The 27,113-nt window shown below is 38.2% G+C and overlaps 4 protein-coding genes across 6 annotated transcripts; 3 read left to right on the forward strand and 1 right to left on the reverse strand.

The window, feature by feature from the left end:
- Nucleotides 1-428: 428 nt before the first annotated feature.
- Nucleotides 429-6,890, forward strand: LOC114763242 (uncharacterized). Its single transcript, XM_028952865.1, has 3 exons — nt 429-802; nt 1,908-2,392; nt 6,672-6,890. The coding sequence occupies exons 2-3, from the start codon at nt 1,958-1,960 to the stop codon at nt 6,888-6,890; spliced, it is 654 nt and encodes a 217-aa protein (XP_028808698.1). The 5' UTR covers nt 429-802; nt 1,908-1,957.
- LOC114763226 (squamosa promoter-binding-like protein 9) lies at nt 6,851-10,485 on the forward strand. Its single transcript, XM_028952843.1, has 3 exons — nt 6,851-7,298; nt 9,369-9,508; nt 9,618-10,485. Exons 1-3 carry the CDS (start codon nt 6,931-6,933, stop codon nt 10,256-10,258), a joined length of 1,149 nt encoding a protein of 382 aa, XP_028808676.1. The 5' UTR covers nt 6,851-6,930; the 3' UTR covers nt 10,259-10,485.
- Nucleotides 10,486-14,264: 3,779 nt separating this feature from the next.
- LOC114763228 (outer envelope pore protein 16-3, chloroplastic/mitochondrial) lies at nt 14,265-16,364 on the forward strand. 2 transcript variants are annotated; one of them, XM_028952845.1, is made up of 3 exons: nt 14,265-14,365; nt 15,043-15,381; nt 15,908-16,364. In XM_028952845.1, the coding sequence occupies exons 2-3, from the start codon at nt 15,051-15,053 to the stop codon at nt 16,054-16,056; spliced, it is 480 nt and encodes a 159-aa protein (XP_028808678.1). In that variant the 5' UTR covers nt 14,265-14,365; nt 15,043-15,050; the 3' UTR covers nt 16,057-16,364. The 2 variants fall into 2 exon arrangements, with proteins under 2 accessions (XP_028808678.1, XP_028808679.1); XM_028952846.1 differs by lacking the exon at nt 14,265-14,365 and adding an exon at nt 14,485-14,921.
- Nucleotides 16,365-17,663: 1,299 nt separating this feature from the next.
- LOC114763244 (TBCC domain-containing protein 1) lies at nt 17,664-25,536 on the reverse strand. Of its 2 annotated transcripts, XM_028952866.1 has the most exons (9): nt 23,709-24,812; nt 23,000-23,140; nt 21,591-21,971; nt 21,296-21,400; nt 20,664-20,804; nt 19,583-19,786; nt 18,867-18,959; nt 18,612-18,723; nt 17,664-18,135 (listed from the first exon to the last, which is right to left on the reverse strand). In XM_028952866.1, exons 1-9 carry the CDS (start codon nt 24,192-24,194, stop codon nt 18,092-18,094), a joined length of 1,707 nt encoding a protein of 568 aa, XP_028808699.1. In that variant the 5' UTR covers nt 24,195-24,812; the 3' UTR covers nt 17,664-18,091. The 2 variants fall into 2 exon arrangements, with proteins under 2 accessions (XP_028808699.1, XP_028808700.1); XM_028952867.1 differs by lacking the exons at nt 17,664-18,135; nt 18,612-18,723 and adding an exon at nt 25,480-25,536 and having other exon boundaries at nt 18,879-18,959; nt 19,553-19,786; nt 23,709-24,816.
- Between the last annotated feature and the right edge of the window lie 1,577 nt (nt 25,537-27,113).

The following is a 27,113-nucleotide window of genomic DNA, read 5'->3' on the forward strand; positions in this document are numbered from 1 at the left end:
ATTTAGTGAAAAATTATATTCTAACTAATACTTTTATTTTTATTTTAAACATGAGGTATATTGCATACTTTTCATTTTTATTTTACAAATATAAGTATTTGAATAGGCATAAGCTTCCTCGAGTTTGAAAATTTATTTACATTGTTTATGAGATTTTGTGTACTAACAGAGTTTATTTTTAAGTACACTTGGGTTTCTTATACATGCATAGAAGTCGCATTCATCATGATGGGGGGGGGGGGGAAGAAGAGGGGAGAGAGAGAGGTACACAGACACAGACACAGATATTGACATCGGAGTATTAACTGGCGTAACATTTTTCAAAATTACAAATAGCATTACAGTATTTACTTTAGGAAGGTTTAGATGCTGCCGTGTCGTTTCTCTACTTGAACATACCGACCCCTCAACATCTTCGCTTTAACTCCGATACCTCGTGTCCACCTTTTTCCTTCCTACTGCCTCCAATTCATTGCTTTCCGTTTGCCTCTTCTTTTCTTCTCTCTTCCTTAGGTTACTGCTCTCAAACCCGGCTCGGCTTGACCCACGGAGCAGCTTCAATCTCTTACATTTATCCATCACGTCCCTTTCTGATCTGGCTCTTCTTCATCTTTAATTTAGATCAATTTTTTCTGCCCCTTCATCGACTCTGTTATACATTACTGTCTGCAGCAGCCGGCCTTTCAGAGGAAGGCTGTCGTGCTCTTTTCGGCTTTGACATTTTCTGGATTTGTGTAATCAGATTTCATAAGAATGGGCCATCGTCGTGTTTCAGATGCGGAACGTAAATAAATTCTACGAGGTGAGCCTCAAGTCTCTTGGTTTCTCTTGCTTTATTTATTTCTAGTAGATCTTACAAAATGTGTGTTCCCTTTTCTTTTCTTAATTTCTATTAAATCCCGTTGTCTTTTTAGTATACGAAACTTAGCAAGGAGCTCTATAAATCTTCAAACTTTATTCGTCACAGTGTTTTAATTGATCGGGATCAGTGGAAATTAGGATGTTTAATTTGGTAGATTGGGATTGGATTTTGGTGGCAGTTCAGTGTCATAAATCTGAACTAAAGAGGCCTTATGTTTATGCACAGTTACGTCCGCTTCTTTGCGTAATGGGATTCAGCTTATTGTTTTGAGTGGATTTGCATGAGTAAACGGGTCCAAATCGCTGCTGAGGAGAGTGATATTAAATAAGATACGGGAATATCTCGTCATTGGCCTGACAGGATCTGGCCATGTGAAATGGAGACCCTATTCCGTGGATTGGTTGCTCATAATTTCGTAGAGATCCGTCATGCGAATAATTTGCTTGTCGTGAATGTCGTTTCTGAATGACCAAAAAGAAAAGAAGAAACAAGAATGTTGTTACCTAAGTTGTCCTAAGAAATCATCCGATTGTCTGCCATATGCCTATATTTTTTTGTGTGCTCTGTGAACTTGAGTTATTCTCTTTCTTCCTTTAGCCTACACTATATTCAGTAGGATATATATATAAGTTTCCATGTCCTTTTCATCTTTCTATCCTTCTATTTTTAAAGCTTGGCTATGTCCTATATCTAAAGTTATTGGCTTATTGCTGGTGGCGCACTTCAGAGTTTTAACTGACGTGCTGTTTACCTATTCCTTTAAAGGCAGAGTGCTGAAGAGAAATAATTAGCCGTGCTGCATACCACTTGATTCACATCTTTCTTTAGTAGCGTTGATTTAATATGCACAGATAACTGATTTAAGCAGTACATACTGATGAAGTATTGCCAATGAGAGGATTTGAGGTGTGCAGAGTATTGAAAGATAGAAGTGTGCTCAGAACTACCTCATCACAAGCCTTTTGAATTGTTGGACATCTTTCATTGCCATTCATTTCTTTGACCCACACCTGGACCTCTAAGTGCAGTTATTTTACCCTTGCAGCTTTCTTCAAGAGCTGTTTAGTAGATTTCATCGGCAAGGTCCTTTTCACTATGGGTAAAGGCAGAGGAAAAGGGAAGAAGCAATCGGTTATTGCTAAACGGGAAGAATATGGAAATGAAAAGGACAAAGGTTCTGCTTACAGGCGAAGTGGAATACAACAAAAGTCACTGAAGGATGAAATTGAAGAACCAGAAGAAGTGTCAGGAAACATAGAAGACGGGGAGAACGTGGAAGTTAAAAATTCAAGCACTGAGAATAAGAGAAAAAGGAAAAGGTCTGTACTAGTTAAAGAAAAGATAGATCCTGTGAAAGAGGAGAATCCCATCAGAGCGAAACGAAATCCTGATGATTCAAAAAAGCCCGTCGGATTCCGGCAAAATGGAAGCAGGCGGAAAAACAAGCCTCGCCGGGCAGCTGAAGCTGGTGTAAATTGCAACTGCAAAGCGAGATTTTTGTCTGATTGTCACGATAGTATTAAGTTGCGAGTTTTTTTTTTGAAGAACTGGAATTTTTTCAGTCACAGATTTCCTGTCCTATGTAAGGCTTGTAATGATTGCTTATCATAAATTATGCTGACTTCTCTTCATTTGTGTGTGTGTGGGTGTATTGATCTCCTTTAGAATAAAAAGTTGCCTTAGCCGTTAGTTCAGCTTAAAATTTGTTGGCCACAATACCCGTAAATAACTTGAATACATATTTTTTCAATGGCAACAAAAATAAATGGAAGTCGTGATGGCAGAAAAAATGGATTAAAATATGTCCCCCCGTTTCACAGAGACTTTGTATACTGTGAAAGTAACAAATGTCGGTAATTTGACTAATTTCAGTAGAAGTTATTAGAGTTCCATAGAATGTGTTCCGCTGTTTATGATTTTCTCGCCTTTATTTATAAGTTAATTCTTATATGTGTGCATCTGTTTTTCAAGTCCAGCAGCCAGCAAAGCAATTGGGAAGCTGAACCGTATTGTAACCATGTAAAGAGGCGATACCAGAAAAATGGCATATAGGTAATAGGTGTCAAAATAAAAACGAGCTAAAGTAAAAATAGTCGAATGTACTATCCTTCTTATACACTACCTACGGTCCTTAATATAAAAAGTTATTTAACTTTTATTTTATCCCTAAATATAAAATTTAATTAACTTTATCTTTTATATTTATTCATTTTTCTAAGATAGTCATTGTAATTGTAATGGTAATTCCAGTCAATGTACTTAATTAACAGGGATATTTTATGAAAGACAATATATATTTATTACAAATAACTAATTTAATCTATTTAAATTAATTGATTAGTTCTTATATTAAGCAATAGTAGTATGTTTGTGTATATATTCACAAGGGATGTGCGTGAGACATAAATAGCACTATTGGTTTTTCGACCAAGAGCAGTCTTTGCTGATATCGGCAGCAATGAGGTTTGCTGGTCTAGGAGGAGACAGAGAAGGAATATATGGTCATGAGAGTGATAATTGCAATTGCGCAATATTCAGTAAGAGACAGCGTCCGATTTTTATTTTTATTTTTTGGCACAGAGAATTACCCAACACGGCATATTGGTAGACTTGGAATCTCAGAATTCGGCTGAACGAGCATCTCAAATGACTCAGAAATTGTACCACTATTGGTGGCGGTTGCCAGCTTTCTTAATCAAGCCTTGTCTGCCACAAAATTCCATTGATGCCTCCATTAACAAGTTTCGTCACGTAATAATTTGAGTCATTGACCATTCTCGATCTTGAATTATTTTCCTCTGTTTCTTATCTTCCAAGTATCGTTCTCTGTTTGTTTATATGGTCATAGATGGGAACCAATCTTTCATGAGCTTCTCAGTGATGCTAGTTCCTAGCTTTTCTATATATAACAAGTGATGTTACTAATAATGGCTGTTCAATTTTTTGTTTGGGTTATTTTAAGTCTGCATTTAAACGCCGCATTCGAGGACTCGAAAACTGGGCAAAAACCCATACGCAAGTACGTTACCTATCATTTTAGGCTCTCGTCTATTTTTGGCAGCGCAAAAGTAGAACTTGCAGAACTTGCTACTATAGTGTGACAGTTAAAGGTTGCAGTAATAATTACGTTTCCAAAAACTGCATGTATGGGTACAGATATTAACAAAACCAAACATTAACGCGCATGTTTACATTCCCAACTTGTTGCCCGGTCGGCGAACATGTTTCTATTGTTCGGAGTAAAATCAACAGTTATCTATCATTTTGTTTAAGTTTTGTTTACTAAACATATTTTGGTCATTTGTCAAAATGATATGCTAATCACATTCTCTTTTAAATATGATGTAAATACGAATTGTTGTTATTTCAGGAACTGTTTGGTTGCCGGCATGTCGGGCATGGAATGATTAATGGGGTCTCTCCTTCTCTGTTTCACATATATTTGATTGCATTTTTTCAAATATATTTTCACCAAAATGCCCTATAAACTTTCACCCTGTTTATTTCTCTTATATACGTTCTCGTTGTTGTTGTATTTGTTAGTTGTTTTTAATTTAATTCCATGTGTATAATATTTGTCCTTGTTAAAAAATTTTATCCTCCAGACTAAAATTTTAAATCAAATCAATCCAGTGCAAATAAATTAATTTAGATAAGGAAGAAATTGAAGCTGTTGATTGTTTTATTGGCTTAAGGGTATTATAGTTCTTATCCTTAATTTATATTTGAATAAACAATATAATTATACCCCATTCCTTTCCATTATCTCATTGATCATGAAACAAATGGCTCCTTAGAATACTGCTGAGTGAAGTTTCTCATTAGGAGGCGAACAACATCGTCTCTACTGCTTCTATAAATGATTCCATTGAACAGAGTAATATATATAGTAGTAAATTCAGTACTAAATATAAAATTTATTTTATAGTATAAATTGTATTATAAAATAAGTTTTATATTTACGACCGGATAAGTAATATGTTTACAAGCCCAAGATCAAAACCAGGGGAAGGATTTCTAGCTTCTATTAAATAATAGACCGCCTCGCTTAAGTTTAACACCACGTTATACGAATGATGGGTTCACCGTTCCACGCGTGGTGATGTTAACCAATTTGCCAATTTCTTTTAATTAAGTCATCGTGACAGAATACCGCCAGGGCACCCTTCTTCCCCGTCGGCCACTAGGACGCTTCCGTCTTTTTATTTATTGATTCTCCCGTTCCCTATGTTTGGTATCAGAAAATTGAAATAAAAAAAACAGGAGAAATTTTTTTAATGAAACCAAATTTAAAAAATTGAAGAATTCGGGTTAAAGTTCTCAACTAATTTTTTTTTCTCTTTTATTTTATATTTTATTTTTATTAGAATTCTAGAAATCCACCTTTTCAATTTTTTTTTTCCCAATCATTTCCTTCCATTTGCCTCGTGCCAAATAGATGACCAAAGTTATATACTCTTATGTTTGTTATAAGTAACTTGTATTCATATGTCAAGAAACTTATTAAATATGTTTTGTACGATTTTTTTAAATTTTTCTCTCACAACACTAACAAATCAATCTCACTTTCTCTCTTTATAAATACGGATAAAATTTAAAAAAAAAAATTGGAGAGGGCGGATAGAACGCCTTTCTGTTTGTTTCTTCTCAAGTCCGTGGCCACAGCTGTGGGGAGGGCAGATATAAATTATTATTCAGGTTCTTATATTTATGATCGTAGGTTAGAAGATAGGCTGGGGGTAAAATAAAATAGGAGTCGAAGTGAATATGCATAATAAATCACATGATGATATATAGTTATGGCTATGAGAGGACAAAGCGGTGAGAGGGATTAGGTCAGCGGGTGGTGTGCCACCTCCAAAAATGGCATCCACGTCTGTGAGGATGAATTCCACGGAAGTACTGCGTGAGGGTTGGGATGTGCGGCGGGAGTATGGTACAGGGAGCATTTATTAGATAGTAAGCCTATCACTATTCTTCCCTTTATTTTCTTTACCGCCCTTTTGCCAGATTTCTTAAAAGTCATATAAAGTTTAAGACAAAGCATATTGCTTATACCATATAGTTTTTTAACAATTTATTTCCAGCTTCTGGCCCGTTAGATTGAAGTTACAAATAATGCTTACATTTGATGCTCAGACGTGGACAGTTTTTTTGGGCCTGAACTCGGACGTCGGCGAGGAACTTTATATCTTAAACAAATAATAGATGGTGAGACATGTACTAGTAATAGATATTTTGTTTCAGTCACATCACATCAATGGGAGAAGTTTTTTTTTTTTTAAAAAAAAAACAGGGCAAGTTGGGGCGTCAAAGCCTAATGAATGTATGTTCAAGTTTTGGGGAAGAACCGGAAGGGGGAAAATGAATAAAATAATGGAGAAAAGGGAGGTGACCGGAATATCACGTACCCAACCCGAGAATATAGTACGGACTCAAATACCTCCCAGGCTCCCACTCATCCAGCGTGCTTGCCCAAATTGAAACACATTCCTTTTTAAAATTTTCTAATAATGATCCCATTCCTGTTTCTCTTTTCTCGTTGGTGTGACTGAGACACAAAAAGTTGTTAAAAACGACGGTTCGACTTGGACCATAATTTGCGAGAGCCAGCCCCAGAGCTTCCCCATCGTAAAAGCCTTCCTTTTTCTTCCTCCTCATAGCCACAGTTCCTCGCCCTCATCAGACTCACACCATCCCGCCCCCCAAAAACCTCTTTCCTTTCTTTTTTTTTTTTTGAGGAGGCAAGTACATATCCCCGTTCGTTCCATTATCACTCTCTCCATTCACCTCCATTATTTTTTGACAGACGGCGTCTGAGTGTACTATACTGCCATGGCCCAGCGTCAGTTCACTGCTTTTCCCTGCCCTCCTTCCACCATCTCCTTTATCTTCTTCCACGTTGCTTTCCCACTACCACTCGTTTGATCTCCCGCCCCTCCCTTCCCCCGTCTGCCCTTCTCCTCCATCAATATACACGCACTTCGCATTTCGTTCCCCCCTTCTCCCTCCCCATATTCTTCAGTGAGCAGAATTTAGCCTGCTTTCCCTCCTGCTACTATTCACTTATGAGTTCCCCCTCTGCTGCTGAAGCAGCCGCCGCCGCCGCCGCCGCCTCCAACTCCTCGACGGAGTCCCTGAACGGCTTGAAATTCGGGCAGAAGATATACTTTGAGGATGTGGCCGTGGGAGGTGCTGTGAAATCCAGCGGCGGGGCGTCGTCGTCGTCGTCTTCAGGAGTGACCCCGACTAAGAAGGGAAGGGGTAGTGGGGCTCAGGGGGCTCAGCCTCCGAGGTGTCAGGTGGAGGGCTGCAAAGTAGATCTGAGTGATGCCAAGGCTTACTATTCCAGACATAAAGTCTGTAGTATGCACTCCAAATCACCCAGGGTCGTTGTCGCAGGTCAAGAGCAAAGGTTTTGCCAACAGTGTAGCAGGTCACCTCTGTTCTCTTCCTTTTATTTATCCTTTTTCCCCTCCCCCGCTTCTTCCTCTTCTCTCTTCCCATACTTTCAATTCAACGGACTCTTATTTATTTGTCTTTATTTTTTTTAAAAGCCGTTTCATTTTATTTTAATTAGAGTTTATGGAAACTGTTTGTCTCTGCTTGTAGAATGTGCTTGTGCCTGCCCTCTGTCACCGCTCTCTTACCCTGGTTTTTGACATCGGTATTTTATTTATCATTTCGTTCGTTGTAGGTAATTGTCATCTTATGTCGCTGTGGTTACAAGTATGTCTGCCTTTCTAGTGCTGGGCCGCCGGGGAATAGGGCTTAGTAGTCCTATAATTGGGGTTTAGAGGGTAAATTCGAGGTTAAAACTTCAAGGATTTAAGGGGTGGAAGGTAAATATGGAGGAAACAGGATGCAAATTTATGATTTAGTGTTGAGTGAGCATGCTTGATCTAGTAAGCCTATATAGGCTACAACAGCTCCCTGCTCAAACAAACTGAGACAAGACAGGACGTGTAATGTTCGTTTGTATTGGTTTTCTCTGGTTGTGGGGTGGTGAGGGCTTTTGCCGTTGATGTCATGTTGTGCTTTATATGAGCTTTCCTCTTTTTCCCTTTCTTCCTCGTTGATTGTTAGCCTGTGGTTTGGTTTTATTGGCTTTGTACATTGAGATTTTTTTCTTTAACCAAATTTGTACATTTAGAATAACTATGCGGTTAATATGTTGATTTGTTCCCTTTTTAACTTAAGTAATTGGTTCTGAAGCATTATAGTAGCATCCTGGGCGAGTATTGCCGGGAAAACATTTCTAAAAACCTGGAAAATTCGTTGGTGGATGACCAGCTAGTTTGGTGAACCATACGATGCGTTAAATTGTCTGTCTGCCGGTGCATTGACTTGAATTAGTATGAAATATGAAGCTATTGAATACTCCATTCTTTTTGACGGGATATGGAAGTATTTCCTTGTGGATCCTGTGCTTGGAAGCCTTGAATTAATGCTGGATGGAGATAGTTTAGAAAATGACATCATAACCAACACTTATCTCTAAAAGCAACATATAAACGTGTAAAATTCGAGATTATGACATCTTTAGTGTTGCTCTTCTGCTTGATTCATGCTTGGTTTACTGGACTGTGGTTCATTACTCGTGGCGTTTTTATTGCCTTTGGGACTTGAATTATGTCGATATCATCAAAACAAGAGCTGGCCAATTGCTACGTTTGGAGGTTGGGACTAGTTAGGCCCCTATTTGGCCGGCCTATTGATATGACTTGGATGCGATATATTTGAACGTAATTCCCTAAAATGTCCCCCTCTATATGTAAATCACCTGCAGAAGAATATTTGTTCTGCAGTAATTAATAGCCTTTTTTTTAATTTTATTCCTATTAAATGTATTAAAAAAAATAGGTGAGAAAAAATATACAACGGTTTTTTTTTTTTTGGGCACATTCTTTCTTTGACAGGGAGTGTGAAAACTTTTATCAATTTAATGTATTCACTGATAGACGAGAATAAAATACTAGTCGCTTATACATAAGAATATAAGAATATGCTATCATTAGGATGTCAACTGGATTTCAATTCACATTCTCTTTCTTCTGGAGTTGGACTAACGTTTTAGGCTTCGGAATAAGGTATTCATGGGATGTTGACACGTTTGATTGGCTGGCTTGCCACTTAAATTTTAATTGCTTTTTTATTGCATTGTTAATCACAATTTCTCATATAATATGCGTATATTTTATTTCAGGCATGTTCCTTGAGTATTTGCTGCATGCCTTTACCGGTATAAATTAGTATTTTACATGTGGAGTTCACGATCTCTTGTTTAAGATTTGATATGTGTGTGAAAATATATTGCCGCGTCAAAATGAGTTGAACTAACTAGGTTTCAGTAATTGTGATGCTGAGGATTGGTTTCAGTTGGATGCATGGTAATACTCCATAAATCTTATGTTTGCAATCCATATATAACCAGGAACTTTGTCTATGTACATCTGGCCATTATTGAGTCAGGAAAGCTAATATATTGTTTGATGGTCCTGACCAGGTTTCACCAGCTTTCTGAATTTGATCAAGTAAAACGAAGTTGTCGCAGGCGGCTTGCTGGTCATAATGAGCGGAGGAGGAAACCCCCACCGAGCTCCTTGATGGCTTCTCGATATGGCCGACTTGCTCCAGCTAGTTTTGGTTAGACATTAACATCAGTAAAATATCAATTCCATTTCCCTCTTTTGCTTTACGTGTGCTGTTCTTGGCATCTGGAGCTGAATCAATTGTTTCACACCTGCACTGACAGATAACAGCAATAGCAGAGGTGGTGGATTTCTAATGGAATTCGCTTCGTATCCGAAACTTAGCCTGAGAAATTCAGTGCCAACACCACCATCATCCGAGCAGCTTCCTGGGAATCCAACAGTGACATTTCCATGGCCGGGCCATTCAGAGTCTCCATCACTGCTTTTCTTGCAAGCAGGCTGTTCTCCAGTTGGCGGGACAAGCTACTCTGGATCCAGAAATTCTTCATCAGGGGAAAGCTTCTCGGGATTGACAGACTCAAGCTGTGCTCTCTCTCTTCTGTCAAACCAAGCTTGGGCCCCTCGAAACAGAGCACCAAGTCTTGGTACAAATAATTTGATGAGCTTCGACGACACGCCCATCACGCATCTTCCTGCCTCTTCTCATCACGGACACGGGACATCCCTCCATCATCAACTTTCAAATGCCTCGTGGTGCTTCAAGGGCATTGATGCTGCTGCTGATAACTGTTCTCATGACGTCGTCCCTGACCTGGGCCTGGGTCATCAAATTTCGCAGCCTATCGGTAGCTCTCTTCCTGGGGAGCTTGACGTGTCACAACAGGGCAGGAGGCATTACATGGATCTAGAGCAGTCCAGGGTCTATGAAGATTCTCAGCAGCACATGCACTGGTCTCTCTAGACTGCTCCCACCTCTGCGTTTTGTTTGAAGAATATGATATGATGTGTCAACTACGACACGAGGTTGATCGATCAGGCAGTGTTTTGGATTGTTGGAAGGTTTAAACTCGCAACCTTCTTCATATACGATGGATTTTAAATCTTTTTGTCAGCGTGACGCTTTTGTAAGTTTGTATCCGTGGTCCGTCATCGCTGTCGCTTCTTCAATTAATGAGTACATACTCTATGAGGACAGCCAACGCTTTTTTTTTGTTTTCCTGATCTTCTTTTTCTTTCAACTTTATATATAATTAACATGAAGTGTCAAAGTAGACCATAGATTAACGAGTGCGTCGTGTTAGCTTAACCAGTGAGTGGAGGACGCATAATGGATGGAGTAGATGATGCGAGAATATTGGAGATGACATTTGACGATTGGGAATCCCGGAGTGCCGCGTATTGTTGATAGGCTTAGGAGCATGGTGAAGTGGCAAGGGGGCAGAAAATGAGATGTGAGAACACCATGGCGATGGGGTCGTGGGGCCGAAGTGATTTGGTAAGGCATGTGCGGGGCTCTGCTTCTGGGCACTGCTCCGTCAAATCCTGCTTCTAAGGGATTCTACGAGTTCCATATTTAACATATTAACCCTTTCTTCTTCTGTCTTATTTCTAGTTAACAAGTAGTAATATTTATATCAGTTCCACGTGTAATTCCCTTTCTACTAAATGGGGTTTAAATGGTGCGTTGGTGATTGGGATTGCCATACATTCTTGTGCATGTCCTGATCAGCTAACGCTTGATTCCCCCCATGTGCCTCTCTTTTATGGCGTACTATATGCTATACAAGGGATTCATAGGGATTCTTTCTATAAGGGTGAGAATTAATTTTTTTTTTTTTTTGTCAAACTGATTTAGTTAGCTTCAGGTTAGGTTACAGCTGTCAACAATAAGTTAATGTCGTTTGCTTATATTAAGAACACGTGTATAACTTCAAGAAAATAATGTTCACAATTCGTTTCATTTTCTCTCTCCCCGCCTTCGCCTTCTTTGCTCGTTTTACTTTCTTCAACACAAGTGTCCTCTGGCATGTGTTGCGGGTGAAGAGATCCAGAAGAGAAGAAAGTGGCACATAGAAAAGTACAAACACATGCTCAGCAAATAAGGGTGGCCCCACAAATACTGCCTCCCTAATCCACTCCATTCTCATCTCTGTCTTCCTCTTCAGTTGCTGCGGCCCTTTTCCCTAACCCTTCATAAATGTTATCTTAATAACTCTGTACCCTCCTCCTTTGCATATCTTTCGTCAAGACATTTATTGGTCAACTTTTTTAAAAAAATCCATTTCAGTTAATCTAAACACTCTTTTAGTGATTATAGATTCCAGTTCTCTCACTATCCATTCTCATTGACAACTATCAGAAGCCCAGATATAATCCCCTTTCTCTCCCGTGCAATGACTTCGCACAAAATGATGCCCAGCAAGCGGCACTGGTTTCTTGTTAGGTATGAAGCCTCACCTACTGGTTAAAGGCGACGTTAACATAAAAATAGAGAGGTTGTGTCACGGAGGCAGGGAATCCCAAGGGGCCAGAAGGAGTACGACGAAAAGATCCCACTCTGCCTCTATGAATAGGTCTTTGTCTGGGGTTAAAGCCGTTTGTGACTGCTAAGAATCTTGCTTTTACAGGCCTGCGACGGGCCTCAGCTCTGAAACAACTCAGAACTCACGCCTCTTCACCAGCATCTAATGATAACAATGATAACAAGCAACAACACATAGTAAAATCATACCATCCACCAATTTCTGCTCGGAAAACCATTGTAGACACTTTCCCTTTAATTCGTTCACACTTCAATCTTTTATTTGTCTTCAAATCTTCCATCATCCAACTGTGTACCTTTACGCATCGTCAAGGTATCGTCTTGTAGTAAAATGAGCACGTAATGCAACCTCTTTTTTAAACCCCAGAAAAAAAAGTTGAAGAAAAGAGCTCTGACCATCAAGGCTCCTCTTCTTTAGCTATTAATCATCTTTCAGGATGACATAGTGACCAACAAGCACCCTTCTACAAGCTCCAAAGCCAGTAGTTAGCTGAGTGTTGATCTCTCTTATTATATTGACAGGTCTTTCGTCGTCAAACATGACAGTGTTCCCTCACACAATTGCTTCAGCTCCCTTGTGCTTAGCTAGAGGTGCGCCTGTCAAACTTTGGTATTTGGATTAGTTTTCTTTGAATTGATTCTACGGCAGTAACATATATGAACATTTTATATGTAAATATTTGCTTGGCACAAGTGGTAGATGCGGTTCAAGTCATACACGTTGACAAACATGATCGGCTGTTTGACTTAAAGATGTTCTGCACAAGTAAGTTTGGTCACCATTAACACAATCAGGTCAATTGCAAATATGACAATATAACTTCCAATATTACTTTTAAGTACTGATATCAGACAGAGTGCAGGGATGATGATTATTGTCACTTCTGCTCTAAATACCAAGAACAGAGAAAAGACGAGAAGTAAAGAAAGTTACATCAAATCAAATAAAAGAAAATGAAAAAAGACTTGCTCACAACCAGGTTAAAATGTATGGAATTTGCTCACGCATACGAAAAGTGGAGCTCACTTGCTTTGGCCCGCCAGAAAATAACGAGTTTTGCAGCTCGATACTTTTAGTAGCCAAGTCCTTCAACCCCTCTTTCATCTTCACTTCGTTGTACTCCAATAGTCTGTGCAAAATTGGCTAGGCCTATTCTATATGTCTGCCTAGGCTAGCAAATCCGAATAGAAGTTATATAAAGGGGGGGGGGGGAATCAAGAACTCTATCATTAAAACAGTACATTAACATATCCAAGATATACCTCATAGAGATCATCAATAATCTTATTTCTGTAATCTTTGTCAACAAGGTATCTCCTTTCTTCCCTGTCTCCAGCTTTTCATCTGGGGCGCTCGCATCCCAAGGTATCTGAGTGTACCATGTTCTTCCTTTGTAGTTGCCAGATCACATCCCAAAGCTTCAGTAGATGAACTCCTCTGTATAATGTCACTGGCATTAATGATTTCATAAGGACCTGACCCGTTGTCTGTTTCATCTGTTTCTTCCACCATTGCATTCACATATATATGTCCCAATCAATCTGCGAACTCTCCATAGAAATATCAGGAGCAGTGGCTTCCATATTGTTTCTTGCATGATCTGTTTCATACTTGTTTGAATGAACACCAACAGAACGAAGAATCTCAGAGCCAATCGAAACACATAAAGAGGGGAGAGACTCGCACATTCCTCAAGTAGAATAGTTCCTGTAGATTTCTGCGGTTATATTGAAATGGCCAAATTAATTTATAAAATGAAACAGGTAACCCTAAACTTATCCTTGCAATAACACCATTGTGTAGAATACAGGTAGGTATAAGCAACTAGTATTGATGAACGTGAAACCCCAAGACAAATACGATTTACTAATCTAGAGCATCTCTAACAAAATTGAAGTAGTATTCAACCGCCTGTCACAAGTTCCCACTATTTATAACTTCCAAAATCCTGGTTATTAAATGTGTTGGCGGTGATTTTGCAATCTCCAGAAGCACACACCTTTCTGATTCTGGGTCACTGAGTCACTCCTGCAACTGTAAGTAAAGGTCCCTTCCCGCCCACCCTTGAAATTTTTTTTTTTTAAAACAAAAAATTTAAATACAGGAAGTTGTCGGAGCATATATTATAAATATAGTAATAGTAATAATAATATCATTTTTAACTTCAATAAATTATATAAGAGGTAGCGTAAATTATCTTATTCTTTAAATGATTAATGATTAATTGTAAAATGGAAAAATTACATAGTAATATACCAGGTTCATTTTATCTGGTTTATTTAAAACGGACCATTTTATTTTAACTTCGCAAAATTTCAATTGTTTTGCGAAAAAGAAAAATCTTAAATTGTGCAGCCCAAATCAGAGACGCGAGAAGAGCATGCGGAAAACACGTGACTCAATGGGGCAGGGCAAGGCTCAGCAAGGCGACGGGCAACCGACCGAGCGAGGCCACAAGGAAAGCGAGTCCGAGAGTCCAGAAGCTCTCAATCTGGTCGCCTGATACTCTCCTTCAGCTCTCACAGGTACTCCCCTTTTTCTTCTTTAATTCTGGTAATTCCACGAGCTCTAATCTCCAAAGACATGGCCAGCTTGGTGAATTCGCCTCTTTAAAATCATCCCTACGGTATTTGTGCGTCTTCTTAGGGTTTTCATCTTGATCTTTGCTTATTTGATAGATGTTTTATCAGCGGCTTCAGATCTGATTACTGATAATTTGTTTATAATACGTACTTTTGATTGCGATTATGCCTCGATACATCTACTATACGTTTATCTGTTTGGGCTTTTGTTATCTTTCTTTTTTTGTGTCAATGACTTGATTATTTCTGCCACTCAGATTTTCGACGATGCGAACAAGATAATACCATCATAATTTCCTGCAGGAGATGATGTTAGTTTTATTTTTTATTTTTTTAAAAAAAGATGGTGATTACAATTTACGAGATTGAAATTAGGCTAAATGCAAACATTCTAGAAATGCATGATCAATGAGGCATGGAGACATAATATATGTTTGGAAAGTATTGTGACTTCCTGCATGGGGGGTTGAATATCTAGGAAGGCGTCTCCCTTTTGAAGGTAGGTTTCAAAATGGTGTAGATAGAAGTCAAACAGGCGTTGCAACTGCATTCACCGGAGGGTTACTGTGGTTTGAATGTTTGATTAATATATTCCTTTGGTAACTTGCGTTCTTGCATAGAGAAAATCATGGACCCTGCAGAACGAAGGTACTTGGAGGATGAGGATACACCAACGATGAAAACTTTGAAAGGTGCAACGACTGGTTTAGTTGCTGGTACCATCTGGGGAACCATAGTTGCAACTTGGTATGATGTTCCTCGTGTTGAGAGAAATGTTGCTCTTCCGGGGTTGATGCGAACTTTGAAGATGATGGGCAACTATGGGATGACATTTGCTGCAATAGGAGGAGTCTACATAGGGGTAGAGCAATTGGTGCAGCACTATAGGGCAAAGAGGGACTTTATTAATGGGGCGGTCGGTGGTTTTGCTGCTGGGGCTACTATTCTGGGTTACAGAGGTAGTCCTTTTATCTAATAAATATTTATGTTCAAGATTTTGCTACTCAGTGTGGATCCCTAGTAAAATGTTGTGTTGCAAGTGTTGTCATTATTCATTTAATACAGCCCTTCGTTGTGCTCCCGATTTCAGAATTGATTACTCTGCATGTTGCTTGCTTACTAAATTATATGGTTCAATGATATCTTCGTTCTTCCCCCGTTTTTCATTTAAATGAGTTGCAATGTTAACTGTTTGCTAAGGAGCTGTGATAAACTACATCTATTTCTCCATAGCACCCAATCCTCAGGACAGTGTTTACTGTCCTGTACCAGCTTATTATTTATCACCTTTCCTTCTCAATTCATGATTGCACGTTGTCTGAAATGGCCGTGACTGCTGTAAACTTATACAAAACGAATCATTTGTGCTGAGCATCATTGCAAGGTTAACATTCTGCATCTGATGTAGGCTACTGAACCATGGTTATACATGTTATTAGCATGCATTTTTTTAAGATGCATTTTAATGATAATGCTTTGTTCTAGGTAGGAGCATCTCAACCGCAATTTCTGCGGGAACAGCATTGGCAGTGACTTCATCAATTATTGACATTGGGGGTCAGACTACAAGAATTGACAACGGGAAGGAGTACTATCCTTACACCACCAAGAAAAGATCGGATGCTGATTCATGAAGAACTGGTCCATATGAAGACGTTTTAACTTGATGAGAGGGGCGGATCACTCGTGTTTTCCGAGTTGGGGTTACATCCTCAGCCGTCTTTTGATATCTTTTCGGTTGTAAGTTGGTGCTCGTGAACTGGTTGATTCCAATAAATGCTGTTTAATGCATCATTCCGAATTAGCCAATGGTCGGGATTCTTTTTAAGGATGAGTGCCACTGATCGACGAGGAAACTTCGCAGAGCTCGGCGATGTATGTTAATTTTTCGCGTTGTTTTTTTTGATGTGGAATGATCGCAAGATACGTTCAGATGATCCCACCCGAGACTCTTGCCTTTTCATTTCTCCGCCGTTTAGGACGTTATGGAATTGCAGTGGAGGTAAATTATTGAACCGACCATTGTCAAGGATAGTCGTGTGGTTGACAGGGCATCTATCTATCTTCAAATTTTAGTTTTAATACTGCCTTCAGTCCTTATTTAGTTGATTAATTTTAAAAAATTAGAAAACTTAGCTAAATTAATTATTTATAATAAATATATTTTGTCTTTTCTAAAATATCTTAATAATAATGTATATTAATTAAAATTATCATTTAATGAAATTTTTAAGATGTGTAACTATTATAAGGATTATTTTTAAAAAATAAATAAATATATAAAACAAAATAGACTGAAGTTTTATATTTATGATCAAAATAAAAATTAAATTAGTTTTTATATTAAGATTATAAAATAAAGGTTATTAATATTTATTTACGCCGTCCTTGAAGATTACTTGTGCCGCGCCAAGGCCGAGGGTTCTATCTCATATTCTCAGAAAATTGTAACGACGCATCTAGTTGCAGTTGAAATCGGTGTAAATTTGTACTAACCTTTGGTGGTCAACCTAGCACTTCTATTTAGGTCGGGGGCCAATTGCAATTTCATGACCCACATCATTACCCGTAGTCATCAATACGAACTTGCTCGTAGGGCTCTATGCATAACTTTCGTCAAAGGTTTTTGCCTAACCGAAACATTAAAAAACAGACTACAATGTTGCTTCTGACTGCAAAACTATACGCCTAAGACAGTTTTATATTGGAGATGAGGGCAAGTTTTCTCGATGTAACAGATTAGATTTTACTGCAAAAGAATGGTCTAAATATTTCCACAACAATCAATTATCTTAACCAAGAGCGGTAACAATCAATATAAAGTATAAAAACGTAAATATGTACAAGTCGTAATTAATATAATTCAATTTTCAAATTTTCAATTTTGAACAATGCATTAGGCTTGCATCTAATTTTGAGCAAATCAACGAGGTATGCTCACGAATTTTGACATCATATTACCTCCAATTTTTAATATAAAAACTTGTTTGACTTTTATTTTGATCTTAAATACAAACCACAATTTATTTTATCTCTCATTTTTATTTATTTATTTCAAAATAGTCTTTATAATAACAATAATTCTAAATAATACACTTGATTAGTAAAGATATTTTAGAAAAAACCACATATTTATTATAAATAACTAACTTAACTAGTTTTCTTAATCTACTTAAATTAGTAAACTAATTCTTAGACTAAGAACAAATATATATATATATATATATATATGAGAGGAGGGTTCGCGATACTTAGGACCAGAGGAGTAATAAATTCATATTTGATGGGTTCACGAGAAATTCCCGTGAAGTTGACTTGACCAAGTGTCAAAGGTCTTTGGAAAAGAAAAAACGAAGCAGTACACTGGACGTTGGCACTGCAGGCAGTGAAATTTTAAACGTGGCCACTTAACTTAGGCTGACAAAATATTACAGTAACTATTGTCACAAGCAAAAAAAGGGGAAAAAAATTTACAATCAGATTAGCAGCTGTAATTTTAATTCTATTCTGCGCACCCGCGATGTCACCACATAAATACGTGAGCATTAATTCACTTCTGATTTCAGCTACCTGCGGAGCCAACAGAATTGGCTAGACGAAGTTCAAAAAGAATACCGGGAACCTTCGTCCAGTTTCCTCAATAACTGCCGTAACAATGTCTGACAAAGATCAATCACCTTGTAGACAGTAAAGTTGACGAATGTTTCCCGAAGCTGCCACAACACGAGAAAAGCAAAATCATAATCATGAGATGAAAAGAGGAGAGAAAGAAGTGGATAGGCACATAATAAAAAGATCAAATGTAATATAACTAAGGAGGTGTTTAGATAGAAACCAAACTATGGTTTCAGAAGTGCTTTTACGGATTACGAAGTAAATATGTGGAAGACGTTACCTCGTTTTGCGAAAAAGTGCTTCTGAAACCACGGTTTTGAGAATGCCAAACACCCCCTAAATAAAAGAATCTACCTAAACAATCAGCTTGACACAGAATAAAAGGTCGAGTATAATATTACTAAATGAACGAATCTACCTCAACCAGTGAGCACGGCAAGGAAAAGGTCCAGGTTTGGAAGACATTTATCAACCGCATTGTTCGAATAAGAAAACACGGAGTGTTACACTCCTTAAAGGCATAAAAGCTACACATGCTTTGAGTTAAACTAAATAAAGGAGGAGTAATCATTACTGTATAACCAGTCCCTGAAGTACACATGAAGTGCAGATGACAATTCCCGTTTTCGGCTTTCTTCTAAGGGTGTTTCCCGCAAAAGTTGTTTCATCTCCTCCAAATTTTTTTGCTGAAACGAAGGTACAATTTTAATCAATTCGATAGTTATTAATATAAATCAAATCATTCATTGAAATGCAGCCTTTCTATAGTTTGAACACTAAATTTGGAAGTCCAATCACTAAGGAATTCCAAATAGCTTCGTTGACATACATTTCTATGCTGGGATGCAATGTAAGCATCTGGCAGTTTAAATGGATTGTCGTTTGTAGACCCAGTGTGCTCGCCCCCAAGCCAGTTCGGGATCTGCACGGCAAACAAACATGGTTCTAAAATATAACAGGAAAAGTAAAGATTAAAAAGCAGATAAAAAGGCGCTACTTTATGGTTAAACAAGTGAAATCATGCATGGGAAAAGCATGGAGCACAACATAATTTCTCCTTGTTGCACTAAACACTTAATTCGGGCTTCACATGTTTCCATAGAGAGTGGTAAAGACGACAGAGTTAGCAGTTAGCATCCAGTGCAAAGAAGAATGCTCCATTTCATTTTGTTTGAGAACAGCATTGTGTGATGGATGTCCTCTCAACTTCTACTTGACTGGACAGTTTATGCATATAGCCTGGTCTGTTTTCATTTAAAGGTCTTGTGTTCATTTTGTAAGAGATATTCACCAATACACTGAATGAAAGAACCAAGTCTGGGTGCGTGGGATAAAGAGAAGAAGAGAGACCTGATGAGCAGCTAACTAGCATAGATTAGATGGCAAGTGAATTACTAAGTCATGAAAAATAAACAGGGACTTAACTGCTCTTTGCTTTGAAGGATTACATTAAAATTCCTTAAAAACTTGGTGTGAAAACTAAAAGGTTAATTTAACCTAAAATAAAAATCTTACGTTGTCCTGTAAGCCAGCTTAAAGTCATACCATAAAGTTTGTGAATTGATCAGGATCCACCCGCATAGCAGACTCAGCTTGAACATCAGAGACACCCGCCGGATGAGATAATGAATCATGAGGATCAACCATGCCCAGTGCTAGAGGTTCGTTCCATCTGCTTACAGTGGGCACAATTCCAACTTCAGTCATGTGCTCCTCCAGCTGGGAGTAAAATGTATTATATGGTGCCACCTAATAACACAAAAAATTAGAAAACAATTTCAAATAATAAACCCACTTGGGAAGAGTGAGGATCTTAGAAAAAAATACATGTTCATTATCAAAAGCTGGTAACACCAAAATCAGAAATGTGGACAGGTAAAATAGACATTGATAAGGGACCAGAAGACCAAAGATCCATATTTCTAGTTATATAACTAAGGATTGCATTCCAACCAATCAAAACTGCATTTGACTTTGGCATCTAATATTTTACAGTTTACACAATCCATCAGGGTTATTCAGTCCGGATGTATTTCAAATATTTTGATTTTATGAATATGTGTCATTTCCAGTTTATCTTCAGTTGATGAAAATAACACAATTTGAATACACTTTGGACATGGTTCATGCCTAAACGCTGATCTCATCTATTTCTAACATCTGATAAAATCAAGGCAAAAACTATGAACATCAGGGCCCAACATAGCCAATAACTAGCCCCTAAATCATAAAAAGAGCAAAATACCACATCCATCACGTACTCTAGAACCTATCAACAGGAAAAACATGGTGAAAGCCGAAAAAAGCAGAGTATATCAACATGTAGTTTAAAGAGTCATGTTGCATCCAATATAAAATTCCAATATGAGCACAACCCTTCTTCTGATTTACCATTCATTATAGGAAGCTAAACAAATAAAATGCTCTCATTATAATTTTTTTCACCTAAATGTACAATATTACCACTTCTGTCAAGTTAAATCAATTAAATGAAATAGGCTATATCTCAAATCATTAATTTGGATATGTAGGGCCATTGCATTTGAGGCCTAAAAACAATGAGTAGAATCAGAAACTTGACAGGCAGCTACATTAGCATCATTACTGCAACAGGAAGTAAGTTCACCTGCAGCTTATGGTTATCACCCACAATGAGAGGCTGTTGGTTCACTCCTAGAAAGAAAACACACTCGCGGCAATTAGCAATACAAATACGTTTTGCTGCCACAATTACATGAACTCGTTCACAGTGTTCAACTTTTACAGCCTGTCAGAGGAAAGAAATGGGCATTAACTTCCATCCTGGCAATTGAAGAAGCCGCTGATATAACATTTAACAAGAAAAGCATCAGTTATATGCCTCCAAACTGAAGGCATACAAGTGCATTGCATATAACAGTTCTTATGTTTTAAAGCATCAGTTATTATATTTTAAATCATAATAACAGTCAACTAAACAGCCAGTTCTACACACACTGTATCCTGCGGATATGTTAGAGTAAGAAAAAGCTGGGAGAGATGGGGAAGAGAAAGATAAAGATTCATGCAATGACAAAGAAATTTTCCATCACTTGAAGGCAGCTCCACATATTATCAGTATCATCAGTATCACCTTAGTATCTCAACTTAACATTCAGATGAAAAAAACCTTGTTGTTCTCCACACTCCTGTTAGAAAACAAATTTCATACACATTCTACTTTATGCATATCTACTTAGCTCCTTCTAAAAGCAGAACTCAAAACTTACGGCCCATTACCTTGCCAACTGCTCCTAGAACTATGGTAGCATCAGAACATCCATAGACGGTAGCGTATCTCAGGGGCGCTAAGATGTAGATGGTAGATTCATGACAGTTTAGAACCTGCATCAACCAGACATAATGTTATAGCAAGTCAATAGCCCAATATCCACAATTATCACAAGATGTGAAGTTATCTAGCTGGCATCTGTTGTTTAGTCAAACATAAATCTGTAATGAGAGACAAACTGTTTTGTAGAAAGAGCATAGGTGTAAGAAAAAGAGAAGAACAGGACAGGTGCAAGAAACTAACCCTAACAGAGGAACCTTTGATGTCAGACGAAAGCTTCACATATGACGACTTAGAGATCCCTTCAATGAAATATGGGCTTCTAGTACTTGTCGAGACATTAACTGAGTTAGTGCATGCCTCCGCCATAACAACATCCTGATCAGATGCATTGCCTGGCCCATTTTCCTTTGAAGAAACCGGTTCAGAAATATGTTCCAAAGCAGAAGCTATACTTTGAACAAGCCAATCATGAACTTGCGCAGCAGGAACAGGAACAGCAGGCATGTCAGGGTCAGAGTTTGCAAAGAAAGGGGATGCTTGGCTCAATGAATTTCCATCAGATCCCTTGTCTCCAAACTGAATCAGAAAGCCCAGGTGCTCAAATCTATCCATAGTTAAGACCTGAAACAAGGTCAAGTAAAGGAAAGAGGGATAAAAACCATGAAAACCTAAGATTCAGTAGGAAAGGGCAGGGCGACTAAATGAGTACAAGTGACACAAAACATTTATGCCAAGCACTTGTCAGGCATCTATGTCAACACACTCCATTCCATGACGATGAACACACACTGTCACTCAGGATACGATTTACCCATTAGACCCACATTGTTTCGGACAATCATGCCCTTCAGCCTCATTCTTAGTATGTCAAAAATAAATCCAGCATAAGCCTTAAAGATAGAAGCCAAGCTGAATTCTCAGCATCATATCAGCTTTAATATATGAAATATAATACACATTAAGAACTACCTACAAGCATTTTCTTGCCGTCAAGGGAACCATTGGAAAACTTTCAGTAAAGCTTTGAAAGCTGTGTAACCGCCTTGAAATTCACAAACATGTCTACATAGCTCATTATCGAAGTCAACACAAACTACTTCATGTTAATGGCACAAGTGTTAATATAGATTGCTTACAAGAAGTTTGACCAAGTTATACCACCAGCATGGGATTATGCTTACAGATAAAACAGTCCATTAAACCATTAAATAAAACTAGAGAATGTAAAGAGCCATTTTACTCCGACCTTTACAAAGATTCAGGAGTACTAGTAACAAGCCATAAATAAACATTTTGGATGAGACATAAGTCGGGACCTGATATGTGACAAGAACCAGACAAAAGAATGAAAACGGTAACCAATTCATGCTTCAGGTCATAGATAAAACCTGACATCATACTGCCAGAGATAAAGGTTAAATACAACAGACAAGCACAAGAAGCATATATATCTTGCTATCCAATGCCTGAAATTGAATATCCTTCCATGATTTAGGATGGCACCAAGAAACACGTAAATCAGTAGAAGGTAGTTCTAAGAAGAAGAATCCATAATGTAACAGATAGGGTTGGTATTAGGCATATAGCAAATCATCTCAATGGAAATCAGTGAGTCATGAATAGGCATGGGATGCATTAAATTCACAAACCAAAGATTCCTCGTCATCCCCCTCCACGGGCTCTGCTAGAAGAGATAGAATGTTGGCCATGTGCTTTTGCAAATACGACAATTGATGAGCCTCCTCATCAGCCTGTGATGGCGTAAACCGCCGACTGTTGCTGCGCACTAGCTGCAGAATATTGAAAAATGAAGCCAAGATTTCAAGAATTACGCAAAAGCATTGGTACCTAATATGGAATAGAATAGAACCATAACAAAAGATACGGCAAATGATATATTAATCCTGGGGTCCAACAGTGGCCAGAGCATATTAATCCGAGATCGTAAACAAGAGTAACTCGGGTAATATCGGACATTTCAGACTAGTCCAGATATAAGTTTGACCAACACGTCAAGAGCTCAGGTCAAAATTTGGCGTCAGTTTAAAATTGCCAAATTGGTTATTTAAAAAGAATAGGAAAGGAAAGGAAAGGAAAAAAAAAACTAGCTGCAAAGCGCAGCAGGTCATGCATTCCGAATTGGCATTGTACATGACTCGATTTGATTGTTTACAAGTGATATGGGAACTGATTACGCCTAACCCCTCAACAACCGATACAATCACAAGGGCTAATTGGCATTGCAAAAATAATATTTTAAAAACCACTTTTTCTGTCCACAGTTTAGTCCCTGGGATCTCCAATATCCACGAATTGTCTCGTTGGCATTACAATCATTTCAATAAAAGGCTAATTCACCTGCAAGGGCGAGAGGGCAGAGAGATAACCATCAAAGGCCGAAGTGGAGGGCCAAACGTCAGCCACAGCAGCAGAGTCCTTGTGCGTCCTGGGCAGGAGCTTCTTATAAGATTGAATGTACAAGAACAAAACCAGATCATGGACATCAGCACCACAGGAGTCAATTTCTCCGGGCTTGGCTGTAGCTAGAGGTTCGGACTCGTAGTGTAGAACCGAGGCGAGAGTATCAAGAACGAGCCTTGCATGTTCAGGGGAGATCTGTAAAGCCTCGGAGATGGCCGCTGAATTGACCCTTCGATTAGAGGATAACTCAAGGAGCCTCCGCTTCAAGGGGATTAGGGTTTGCGCAGGATCGGAGAATATGAGCTTTGGGAGAGGTAAGAGGCCATGCTCGAAGGGCTCACGCCTTGGACGAATGAGAGTGCTGGCGTCTCTGGCAGTAGACGGCAATGAAGAAGATGTAGGCGACTGAATTGAGTCGGCCATGGCTAGAGAGAGAGAGAGAAAGCAATGCGAATTGAGGGAAGAAGAGAAAGAAGTGAGAATTGCAGATCCTGGAAAGATGAATGATGAGAAAGAAGGAGGAGAGGAGCGGCTGTGTTGAAATGAGATTGGCCGTATGAAATCCTAGAAGCGTGGCAACTTGTGATTTGGCGCCTCTGTGCGGAGACCAATACACTTGGATTTGAGTCCCACGTTCAGGGGGTGATGATGTGTGGCAAACTGTGAGCTCATGAAAAATCTGAAGCTTTTAATGCATTGCACTTTGAAAGGATTCCTCTTCAGCAGCCACGACATGAGAATTCTTTCGACCTTGGAAGTTGGAACCTCGGTGCTTCAGCCCTTGTCGTTGCTCAGAGCCTCAAACCTCCCCGAGTTAACTAACCTCTATTCTCTTCCATTTCGTAAAAATTTATGGAGTTTCAAATTAAATAAATTACCTTACATGGTAATATAGCCAATCACCAAACATATATTCATTTATATTACCAAGCATATTGTAGAAGTTCGTTCCACAATGCATGCCTTCCCGCCTTGGCTGTTGCTGGATGTTCCAGCAGACTGCAAGCTCTATATTTGGTTTGGTTCTCATTCGGATGCTTTTTTTCTGCAAAAAGATAAAAATGCCCTCAAGTCGGGAAAAAAAATCCCTCTTTGACTTTTTCACCCCAAAAAAAAAAGAAGACTATCCCCCTTTGACGCTGTCCTCTTGTAAGGAGGAGGAAATAATAAAAAGTCTCGAATTGTCCAGTAAATAGTGGGGAGAATAGTATATTCTGGCTTAAATATAAAATCTATTTTGTTACACTATAAAATAACTTTTATATTTAGAATCGAAGGAGTATTAAATTTATAAATTTGTAACCTCATCCTAACTCTCAAACCTAGTTTATTAGTTAGACAAAAGAAGCCACCAAAAACTTCACCTGTCTTTTTTTTAATGACACTTAGTTTTTTTTTTATGTTATCAGAATGACTTATAAATAGCTTTTCAATTGTGATTTACAAGATACGAGTTAAATATATAAGATGAATTTAGGATTTAGAGTTTAGGGCTTATAAATAGTTTTTTAACTATGATTTACAAAATACAAGATAAATATATGAAAGAAATTTTGTTTCGACTTACATGAAACGCATTTATAAATACTTATAATAGCTAATCCTAAGGAGCTCTAATTTATTGGCAGTTCTCAAATTTTATTTAAGAATATATTATATGTCCCCATCAAGGTGGGCATGGTTCATAAGTTAGGAAGATGTGCAATACTGTAATTGGATGAGAGCCGAGGGATGAACGTGTATGGATAGGAAGCAACGGAGCAAAGGAAGGAAATGAAGTCGCCATCAGAGTTTCCATGGGCTCTTTCATCAATCTGGATATGCAATATCCTGAAAGAAGAGCTATAAATCAATTGATTGTTAGTTTCAGGAAGCTTGTAATCGAACAAGTAGTGGGACTTTCTTTTCTTAACCTTGCCGTCGAATCTCATGATGCAGAGATTATATACCATACTCACAGGTTTCCAATTGTACAGTTCCATAGAAACCAGTGCATTGAAACGCTTATTTGTCAAGTATACGCCGGGAAATAATCAATTCTTCAGTCTTTTGACTCTTCTCCCCCCGGGGGGTGTGCGTACAAAAGTTCTTTCCTCAAAAACAAATTAAACACGTTAAACTGTGCAGCCCAAAACAAACATCACCTTCACATGAAAGCACGCATCTGAGATAAAGCGTACTTGATCTGCACCGTCTGAAGCCCTGACAGGAGGAAGCACATTGTTGAACATTTCGTCTATTGGATCTTGGTGAGCAGCAAGTTCTCTAACCAAGTGTTTCCAGACTTATTAGAGTGACCACTTTATTTGTCTTTGGCTGTTCTTTTTGAAGAAATAACCAGTCAATAGATAAACAGTAAGATAACAAAATAAGTTCAAAACAATTTGTCCGATAGGCATGGCTGCTAAACTTTAATCCAAAATGACAATCTTCCTTGTAGAATGTGCCCCTTTCGCTAGGTGTAAGAGATGGGCTGAAAACAAAAGTGAGTGGAAATTCAAAATGTATTAGTAATTAGCAATTGTTTATTTTATAATCCGTGGTCATTCAAATTATAACAAGGGTCAGAAACAGGGAAGGTGTGGCAATGGAACGCCAACAATTCATACTCGCCTGTGATTATGGGCTTGTTTGTGAAAACATTTGAAAATACTTATAAGCATATTTAACATAAATTGAAATAAAATCCTTCTCACATATTTATTCCATATTCTGTAAATGATAATTGAAAAGCTACTTATAAACTATTCTAAACAAACTCTATGTCCATCAGGAGAAAAGAGAGAGAATGAGAGGAAGGAATGAAGTTCAACCTGGTCGCTGTGATTTCTGTGACCAGCCACAAAATCAACATCTTTTCAGTGATCGGTTGATCATTTCTTATCTTTGTTTCTTATGCTGGCTTTCCTTTCTCTGCTTACATACCCAAAAAAAAAAAAGAACAGACTTCTAAACATTTACCAATTATTGTGTTTTGTACAGCAAAGCTTCTGCAATAAACACGAGGCAGATCAAAAAAGGAAAGACAAGTGAAATTCGCGCGCGCGGCGCTCAGAAATACAGAGTGAATACGATCTGTCCTACATCTTGGACTTTGATTTCAAAAATTATCATTGGGATTTGGTCACATTAAAAGACATATACAATTACAGCCAGATTCCCCCCCCCCAAATCAAAGCCATCAGCTTCTCTTAATAAGTTACTGAATTTAGAATCACATTATTTTTGCGGCATACAGAGTACATAATAAAGGTTAGCCATGTGAAAATATGACTTAAACAAGAACAATAGAAATTGAAGCATGCATTGCAAAAAGAAAAAAGCCAAAAAAGAGTGTGCACT

This window comes from Neltuma alba, unplaced genomic scaffold (genome assembly GCF_004799145.2).
Source record: "Neltuma alba isolate B1F8T4 unplaced genomic scaffold, ASM479914v2 tig00011267_pilon, whole genome shotgun sequence".
NCBI classification, from domain to species: domain Eukaryota; kingdom Viridiplantae; phylum Streptophyta; class Magnoliopsida; order Fabales; family Fabaceae; genus Neltuma; species Neltuma alba.